A 10,558-nucleotide genomic window follows, 5' to 3' on the forward strand; every position below is an offset into this window, starting at 1 on the left:
TTCAAGGACATCCCACTTTTCAGGCCCTTACAACCACACAGGAGAGGTTGCCTTGTTTTTTGCAGTGAGATAAGCTTTGAATGGGGCTTTGAAGGTGACCAGAGCATCGTTCCAGCTGGCAAAAGAGAACCCTGGTTGCAACATTTCCCAGCACAAGCTGTAGTGCCAGGGTGACTTCAAAACAAACTTCACAGTCGGCTCATACTACAAAATGCAAATTTCCCCAATTTAAGTGCATGTAGCCACATTTTTTTAAAATCACCTTTCTGCTTAAACCTGCACATGGAGAATTTGTAAAAAAAAGAAGAATATATATATATATATATATATATATATATATATATATATATATATTAACACCGTATCTCATTTTTATTGAATTAAAGTGAAACAAATCAAATGTCCTGAATGTACTTGTGCAACATATAAATGCACTTATAATTACACTTTTTTTTAAGTTTCTAAAGATGTCATCCCCCCTCTGCCTAATAGTGGTTTGGTCCACTAGCTGCCGTTCTTGGTGCGACTGCACGCGCTCGGCCCGAGAGAGGTTCTCGAGCGCTTCTCTCTCTGGTGGCCTGCGAGCGTCATCATCGTGGCGGAGCTGCAGTAAGTAGCGACACCCAGCAAACTTTCACCGACAAACAGCGCCTGCGTTAATATCAAAGGGATTTAGATCAAATCTTAATAAGATGATAAAATGTTAACATCACGGTGTCATTAGGCAAGAAGGTGATGGAGAGAGCCGAGTTGGGAACAGAGAGTCAGGGAGACCAGGGACAGTCCGGTAAGTTTGTTGGGGTTTTGTTTAACAGTGTTCTTGTATATTTATATAGACACCACAGTCAGCCATCAGTCAGGTCTCAGACAAACACACAACACAGTACAGTTAATATAGTGTTAATGTAACTTTAATACAGATAGGCTACATTGTATCATTTACATTATTAAAGTTAATTATTTAAATTAGGTAATATTTGGTGGCGAAAAGTTATAGAAACTCTACAATCTCTGAAGAACAATTTAGTCGATTTAGTTGGTTTATTAATTAAAGCATTTCTTCTGCTTTTAGCACTGTACTTATTTGAGCTTGATGTTCTTGTAAAGCTTCTGCAGCAGACGCAGATCAGTAACACATACTATTGACTTTAGAAGGTCAATAATAAGTTGAACATATCATCCCTTTGGCTATTTACCAGTCAGATTAGATAGAAATACTGGTTTCCTCTGTAAACATTCAGTACAAGAAGCCTAGGTTTGATGGTATTTTTCTGTCCCCCTCTGGAATTGCTCTTGAAAATTGTTTGTGTTTCAACATTGAAATGAACGCCAATGCTTGGAGGCTGGTCTCATCATGTATGCTATAGATTGTATATGATTTACACACCAAATAGCAGTCATTTCAGTTCCACATCCTCCAGGCACACCGATAGAGGGCAGTAGTGAGCAGTGTGAGCTAAATGCTGGTCTTATATAATCGATATATATTATATCGGCTCGTTTATCATAGATCGTAGGGATATTCTTCATGTATCAAACCATAAAGCACCACCTGGTTTTAAATGGAGCTTTGCATGACCACGCCGCAGTCTGCGGTGGCGTCCGTCGCGTTTCGCCACGGTGGCTCTTGGCGTCGCGGTGACGCGCTCACGAGCTGCAGCAGCGTGAACGCGCGTCGTCCTTTCGCATAGATGGGATCAGCAAGAGGGACGCGAACCGACGGTAACCGGCTTTACGGGCACTTTCCTCGGCCAGGGCAGCAGCGGGACGCTACGCTGGTACGGCGGACGACACCGAGCATCGACGTGTCTTCCTATATGTCGGCATTTGGTTTAAAACGAGGCCTTAAAGACACCCAGAGACACGGCCCTCCTCACATGTTAGTCTGCATGAGCACCGCTAACTAACTGAGGGAGTTAAGCACCAAAGGCAGCAGCAAAGGTCCTGTTCAGGGAGTTTATCCGTCTGTCTGTCTGTCTGTCCGTCCGTCTGTCTGTCTGTCCCAGGCCTCGTCGGTGAGTGGTTGTATTTACATGCGGACAGAAACTATGAATGACTTATGGCAGGAGAGGATACTCACCGGTCATGAGGTTCTCTACTTCTTCTTTACTCACTTCTCAGAGAGAAGCTGCAACCACGTCGGTCATCTAGTTCCCTGTAGGACATCTGCTATTTCCAGGGTTGCTGACTGGATACCGTCAAATCAGATGTCCGAGCCACTTAAAGGAGCAACTTTGTATTTATATGACAAGTGAGAACTTAAGCTGCACGTCCAGAATGTTCACTTGGTTGTAAATAACAAGGTGGCTCACAACCTTATTCATTTATATTACTATGAAAGGTGACTCCACATACCGTACTGCTATGAGAAGGAAGTTTGTAATGTTTAATCAAGGAGACTTATGTCTACCCATTAAATGTGACATCCAGCATTAAGGATCTGATGTGTGGTGGGTCCAAACTGAGTGATAAATATCAGCAATTGTAGAATGACCCTTGTTAATTGTTTCCGTTATGTTGTTTTTACTTCCAGGTTGATGTAAGATTTCCCTCCTCTGTCCTTGCTTCTACAAGAAGCTGCTTCCCCGATAGACGGACAGAGCTCCCAGTCTGCAAGAAGAGAGTTTCTCCTCATGGAAACAAGTTAATCAGTGTTGCGTCTTATCGCCATCGTCCCAGTGCAAACAAGCAGCTGATCGCCTCAACTTTTTTGCTGCAGCTCTCAGCTTGACTGGCTATAGGACATAAATACAAGACTCCGCTGAAGAAAAGACTCTAAGGAAATATCAAATTGTTTTTCCTCCTCATCCCTGAAGTTGTGCGGCCTGACGTTTGTGCAATCATGGGGGCCAATGGCTACGGCTACTATCGCACAACCATCTTCTTCTGCATGTTCATAGGCTACGCGCTGTTCTTCTTCAACAGGAAGACCTTCTCCTTCGTCATGCCTTCTGTGATGGAGGAGATTGAACTGGACAAAGAGGACTTAGGTGAGACAGTAGCACTTGTTTTTCCTGTTGGCATTCCTTAAGCAAAGATTAGGTCTGCAATGAAGCCATTGTTTGACAAAGCCATTGCACAGTAATGCCTGAAGGTAAATAAGGAACTGCTTCCGGCAGATTACTGATTTTTATATCACTGGCAGTGAAATGACTCAAGTCTTAGCTGTCATCCAACTTCGGTTACCTTCATGACTACACAGCTACAGTGTCTCTTTTTTTTTTTAACAGTCTCTCTCTGTACATTGCTTTGCTCGTAACCTTCATGCTGTCTCTGCAGGCCTGATCACCAGCAGCCAGACCATGGCCTATGCCATCAGTAAGTTCATCATTGGTGTGATGTCGGATCAGATCAGCACCCGCTGGCTCTTTTCTATCGGCCTCTGCATGGTTGGTGGCATCAACGTAGTCTTCTCCTGGTCCTCCACTGTCCCCATGTTCGCACTGCTCTGGTTCGTCAACGGCCTGGGACAAGGCTGTGGCTGGCCCCCATGTGGGAAAGTGCTGCGCAAGGTAATGCTATCCTGTTTGCCACCTCCTGAGACAGATCCTTTATTCAGGCCAGTAGAAGTCTAACTCTCAAAACCCAGGCTGCTTGGGATGCCTGAGATTATTCTGAGCACTCCTGTCTGTTTCGTGCTGTCAGACAGTGCTGACCTTTGGGCCAGAAGTAGCATCGCCCGGTTTGAGGAGGTGTCAGCCTGTGTGCCAGCTGTAAGAGACCAGGCGGCAACCTCTGGTCCTGAAAAGTGAAGGCAATGCTGAAGTACCTTAAATTTGCATTCTCTATGTTGACCATCGGGGGTGACTCTTCTGGTTGTAAAAAGAAGTCAGAACTCCTCTCTTGATTTATTATCTCAGTAAACATTGTAAGCATGAGTTTATGGTTCCAGTTTTCTTTGATCCAGCATGATGTTCATTTAGTAAATTATCATCCATTTAGAGTCAAATAGACCGTAGAGCAGAGGTTCCTTTAGGGCAGGGCTACTGATGATAGACAGGTCGCTACCAATGCAGTTATCTACTAAGATGACTTTAACACTTAGCTGTAAAGTTGACCTTGAATTACGAAGCTAACTTTGTTAGCAGCTCCACACTAGAATCCAGATGGATCCAGATCCAGTAAGGTTGAAGTTCAGGGTGCCGCTCTGCAGCTTGTGTTCATCAGATCCACCCGTCGCTCCTTCACTGCCACTTCATATATACAGTCAATGTATTAAACGCTAACACCACCAAGTCAAAAGTGGTGCTCTAGGTTAAGTTTTGGTGAATGGCTTGATTTACAGGCAACAAATGTGAACCTAATCTGCCCTTCTATGCTCAGAGGCTCGTGAGAAATGGCCTTAAAAGTAGCACTGTTCACATCACGGGGAATAAATAGGCTCTGGCATGAGTTCAACTTGCTGAAGGGGATCAGATTACACGGGGAACTATTTTTAGAAGATACTATGTAGATCTTTCCAAAAAACATAAAAAACTTTGACCAAAGGTGTTTCCCTGGTGTCCTGAGAGTTAAAGTCTTAAAGTTAAAGGCTACACGTCTTCACCAGTTTGCTACGGCTCTGTAACTCCTGTTCCACATAGCTGAGTTAACATCCACACACTGAGGATCAACATGCTGTTGGATCAGCCTGTGGGCTGCCTTAAGTATTCGCCAAATGTATTCTCAAGTTACTGGTTACTCTGTTGGGTATGCTGTGTGCCGGCCACTGTGTTATGTCATGAGGGCGTGTGGAGCTGGCACCAGTTCTCAATAAAAGAACAATCTCCTGTGTTGCACTTTGGAAAAAGAAAGTGGTGAAAAGTCTGTCGATAATTAGGTCAATTATTTTGCAACTTAATGAAAAATGTTCCCATTCCCAAGTGAGAATATTAAACAAACAACAAAAAATGTACAAAACACATTTTTCCAACATTTAAAAAAAAAAACGTATTTTCAATAGCAGTCATTAGCCTTCCCTTCATGGAAGGACTACATTTTTTTACTTTTCAGAGTCAGATAAATCTCTTTTTTGGCCCATTTTGTCTGAGGAAAAGAAGATGCTAATACTGTAATTTTGCACACCTTGATTGGTGTTGATCTCCTTAGGCCACACCCTTCCTCATTGCACAAATACACATCACCCGATTTGCTTAAATCCAATAAGCATTCAAATGTTTACAGTTTGGAGTTTCAAAAATATGCATACAAATGATGATATGGTCAAAATACTCACTTGCATAATAATTGTGCACACAGTGTATTAAAATGATACCAGTAAAATGTGCATTCTCTGCTTGCATTGCAGGACGTTAGAAATGTTGACTGTTCTCCTGTGTCTCTTTTCCACCAGTGGTTTGAGCCCTCCCAGTTTGGAACATGGTGGGCTGTGATGTCCTGCAGTACGAACCTGGCTGGGAGTCTGGGTCCGATCCTGGTCACAGTGCTCCTGCAATACTACGACTGGAGGACTATCCTCACCATGTCAGGGATTTTCTGTGCTGCCTTCTCACTCATTTGTGTGGCGTTTATAAAGAATGAGCCAAAAGACGTGGGCCTGCCCAGCATCGAGGCAGCAGCCAAGAAAGGGGCGAAAGGAGGTGAGCAAACGAGGGGAGTTTGTGAGAAGGATTACAACGGGGGTAGAGAGGTCACTTCCTGTGTAGCAGAAGATGATCAGCTGTCAGTCACATGGTGCCATGTTGGCTGCCTTTGATAATAAAATCCCAAAAATGGGTCCGTCCCAAACAGTGGGCAGCTGCTGGTTCTGAGTGAAGCCAACACTAAAGTGGCTTAAAGCTGCATTCTATCTACTGGCCAGCAGGGGGCGACTCCTCTGGTTTCAAAAAGAAGTCTGATTGCGGTCATAATGCCAAACTCGAGGCTTCAAAACTGCACTCCACAAACCAACTTTGACCTCATATATATATATATATATATATATATATATATATAGTTTCAATACTGAAATATTGATTAATTTTGCTTGGTTATGGACGTCTGATCGATATGAATCAGAAAAACTATTTTTTTAAACCCAGCCCTGATAACCCACACATACTAGTGTACTTCCTGTATCCTGACCTATTGCTGATCTGTAGTTAATTGGAGCATGTGAATGTATCTCCTCCTCCCCCAGGTAAAAGTGAGAGCACCCTGAGGGAGTTCCTCCTCTCCCCTTTCCTGTGGGTGCTGTCTCTGAGCTACTTGGTGGTGTTCGGCGTGAAGACAGCCGCTACTGACTGGGGACAGCTGTACCTCATGCAGGAGAAGGGCCAGTCTGTTCTCATGGGTATGCATTTTAATTGTCCGTTACTTCTCCCTGATTTTCACTTCATCTGCTGACATCAACTGTGTCGCCCTCAGGCAGCAGCTACATGAGTGCCTTGGAGGTGGGAGGCTTTGTGGGCAGCCTTGCAGCAGGCTTCCTCTCCGACAGAGCTGTAGTTCGGGTGAGTAACCGGCAGGGAGCGATGAGGCCTGGGATTAATGAGTACGGTTCAGTGTGAAACCCATCCTCTCTCTGACTTCCTCCAGCAAGGCTTGAGCACCCACGGCAACCCTCGCCACGGCCTGCTCATGTCCATGATGGCTGGTATGTGCGTGTCCATGTACCTCTTCAGAGTCACCATCACATCGGAAATTCCAGAGGTAATTGAAACTGATTGTCTTTTATTGCTGTGTCATCGTTTGAAATGAAGATGTGTCTCAAGATTCATTGTGTTTGCTCAGGAAGCTCCGCTTTGGGTGCAAGTCATTCATCCTGTCTCCGTCCTCGTTGGCGTACCAGAGAAAGAGGTATGCTCAAAAATGTTATGATAGTTCACAGTTATGAAACTGTATTGTAGTGAATCTCTAGGGTGCTTTCACACCTTTCACGACCCAGAGGAGTAAACAGGAAGTTCTACAGACTGACTGATAACTTGTTGATTGGACAGATTTGGCGATTGTCATCCTGCATCATCAGGGCCAATGTGGGGAAAATAAATTCTGGTGACTGACATCAGTTTATGCCGTTTTTTATATGATTAATACATGATGTATTTGTATTTGAATACATGATCCTTACTGATCAAAGGAACCTGTGGTCTTTTTAACTCTTTAACACCAAACCGGTGTGAGAGGTGTGAAAGCACACTTAGGAAAAGCTTAAAAGATCACTGTGTTCCACGTTTTCTTATTGTCGCACACAGATCTGGATCCTGTTCCTCGGGGGCATGTTTGGATTCTCGTCTTATGGACCAATTTCCTTGTTTGGAGTGATAGCCAGTGAAAGTGCTCCTTCGAAATATTGCGGAACTTCTCATGCGGTTGTAGCTCTGATGGCTAACGGTAAGTTCACATGACTGGCAGAAACATCACTTACTGTAGTCGTCCAGCATTGGCACATTCATGTGACTAAACAAGCTTCCCTTTGTTGCAGTGGGGGCTTTCATGGCGGGTCTTCCCTTCAGCACTATTGCCAAACAATACAGCTGGGACATGGCTTTCTGGGTAGCCGAGGTGATAATGGCCATCGCCACTGTTGGCTTTTTCCTCGTTCGCAACATGCGTACCAAAATGGGACGGATCTCAGAGAAAATGGACTAATGTATCCTCCTGAAAGGAGACAACTGTCGAACATCCTGTAATGTGACTAGACGGACTAAACTGTTGACGCCTTTGGTTACAGAATCCTGCACATTAATACAACAGCATTAAAACCACTCACACAGATTCATCTGCAACACTTTTTTTTTTATGAATCCGGTTGAGGTAGATGCTCGGGGTCGGTGTAAGTCATTAAACCGCTTCAGATTTACCATACATGCTCATATTCAACCACACAAAGTTTGTCACAAGCTAATATTTCAAAAGGACCAGTGTGTAGGATTTAGTGGCATCTAGAGGAAGTGGCAGCTGGTGACATCAGGACAACCAGCTCACAGCATCAAGTTGATTTATGTATTTGTTTCACTTATCGCTGAGCTCAGTGCTGCTTGTAATAAGTCCTCATGTTGTGACAGTCATAAGGGGGGCTTACATGGGGTTAAATTAATTCAACATTAATATTTAGAAGTAGCTCAAAATTTGCACATTACAATTTGTAATATGCTACTATAACTTTACTGCCAGTTTGGTCACATACAATAGTGAATTGAAGATGACTTTTGGAAATGATCATTAGACTGAGGTGATGTCACTATTGTGTTGATTGATAATGACACCAAGGGAGGACATTCACCCTTGGAGCATCATTGGCCAATCACAGACTAGCAGGAAAAAATGTATTGCATTAAATTATAGGTTCTTCAGGTAACGTAAAAAAAGCAACGGTTGTTTCGTTCTGGGCTACTGGGAAAACATGGTGGACTGTGAAGAGGACCCGCTCTCTATATAAAGGGCTCATCTCTAGGTCAACAAAAATACAATTATTTTTCTATGCCATTTCTGCCAATAAATCCTACACACTGGTCCTTTAATGCTTTCACTTAATCCTAGAGGCAGATTTCATTTCCAGACATGAAAATATGCGACGGTTTGAGTGGATTTTGTTGCGATGAAGTTGATACGTGCTGCTCACACTTTGCCTTCAGTCGAGGTCAGTTGTTGTTATTGAATGTTTACTGATGGGCCTCTATATTCTAGACTATTATTTGTCTAGGTATTTGCACCAATGTGGTCACATGTGTCATGGTCATTTTACTCATTCCTCACTCACTCACTCACTATTCCTCACTCTTTCACTGAAAAGTACTGATAATAGAGTTATTTTTATAGACAGTTGATGATAAATAATATCACTCTGATGCAGACTTCTGAGGCCATGTTGGCTTTTTGTGGTCTGACATGTTTGACAACACCAAACCTTTTGGACAAGTGTTTCATCACTGCCACTGTAGTTTTGTACAGAAGTTACAACACTAGACTGTATACTTTTAACTTTCTCATCTCAAAAATCTGTGGGTTATGTCAACTCAAATTACTGTGATTGTATCATGGACATCTAATAAATGTGAAGTTTACTTTGTTTGCTTTATGTTTATCTGTAAACTGCAGCCTTACTGTGAGTTTAGTTTTATGTTCTGTTTGACTCTAAATGGACCATAATTTACTAAATGAACATCATGCTGTATATGAAGACTTTTAACTAGAGATTGAGACCATAAACTCATGTTTACAATGTTTACTGAGATAATAAATCTAGTGAGAAGTAGTAGAGAAGTAGTTTTCTCATAGACTTCCATATAAGTCGCCCCCTGATGGCCAGCAAAGAGAATGCAAGTTAAAGGCACTTCAGCGTTGACTTCACTTGACCTAAACTTGTCTCAGCCTATGATCACAAAGCGACAACATCAACATTATTTTCCCTAGCAATCATATCATTGTATGACAAAATACCAAAGAAAATAAGAACTTAAAAAGGATATATTATAGTGTTTATAGTTTATGTAAAATAAGCATATAATTTTGTTTGTAAATATTGCTACTGACTATTTTACCAAAAACCAAAAGGAAAAAGAGACCCGTGTTTAGGGGCCTATATATAGAAAAGCAATTTGCAACTTAAGGGGTGTTGTATTTTCCTGTTTGCAGTGAATACATTGGTGGAGGGCTTGCTTTAACACTCCCCCCCACCATATGCACAGTGACAGTTTAAGGTTTCTGAAATTGTTCCTCATGAAATGGCAATTTAAGTGACGATGCATTCAAGTGGTGAATCTGCAGTTATACAAAAAATGAGGGTATCAACCAAAGTTTCACCCTTTGTATTTTTACGATTTGTGTTACCCCACTGCAGCTCTGCAGAGAAACACTGCAGTCCACTGAAACCACTGAAAACATCAGAAACGATCTGTGCTCAGACTCAGACAGCTAAATGATTGTATGAATGACATGTGCATTTGAAACTTGAAATAAATTAGCATTAGCAGGGGATCACTTTGAGGCATTTCCATTAGCTGTAGTTACAGGCACGATGCATTTAATAAATGTAAGTGATTTGAACAGGGGCATCAGCATTTGATTTGTGCTTGTGTGTGTGTGTGTGTGTGAGAGAATTAAATAGTCCTATCATTGTTATACTGACATTTTTTTATAATGCCTCTGCAATATTAGTTATACAGAATCAAAACGAACTTTTGCACAGTGTCTATCACATAATGGCATATACTCATGATAGCCTAAATATTAATCTGAGAGTGCATTGTTAATTCACACAAGGCTTTTTCCCCCCCAGCTACTTAAATTATCCACGCCATACATTTCTTTCTCATCTCCACCACCTTTTTTCCCCCCTTTTCAACATTTTTTCGTTTTCTCTGTGTAACTTCAGAGGAAAGTCAGTGACCCGGACGAAGGTCAGGCTGAGCCAATCAGAAAAAGTGGACTGCTCCAAGTTGGGAGGGGCCGTTCGCACCCCGCTGTCTGCGGATGCGTTAATCGGCAGTGATGAGGCTGAGGGCCGTACCTTCAACTGTTGCTGGCGTCAACTCGTTGACCAAGTAGCTGCAAGAAGCAAACTTCCTTTGGTGCTCGTGTGTGCTGCGGGTGTGTGTTTAGGAAACTGCTGTGGGTATTCTCTTACTGGAGCGGATTT

General features: G+C 42.6%; 1 protein-coding gene across 1 annotated transcript; it reads left to right on the plus strand.

Moving 5' to 3' along the window:
* The first annotated feature begins 2,777 nt into the window (after positions 1 to 2,777).
* Positions 2,778 to 7,901, plus strand: slc37a4b (solute carrier family 37 member 4b). The gene is made up of 9 exons (XM_084028550.1): positions 2,778 to 2,990; positions 3,280 to 3,512; positions 5,333 to 5,579; positions 6,119 to 6,271; positions 6,346 to 6,431; positions 6,517 to 6,630; positions 6,712 to 6,777; positions 7,173 to 7,311; positions 7,403 to 7,901. Exons 1-9 carry the CDS (start codon positions 2,843 to 2,845, stop codon positions 7,567 to 7,569), a joined length of 1,353 nt encoding a protein of 450 aa, XP_083884676.1. The 5' UTR covers positions 2,778 to 2,842; the 3' UTR covers positions 7,570 to 7,901.
* The last annotated feature ends 2,657 nt before the right edge of the window (positions 7,902 to 10,558 follow it).

The sequence above is a fragment of the Eutrigla gurnardus genome, assembly GCF_963514095.1.
Source record: "Eutrigla gurnardus genome assembly, chromosome: 15".
NCBI lineage: Eukaryota > Metazoa > Chordata > Actinopteri > Perciformes > Triglidae > Eutrigla > Eutrigla gurnardus.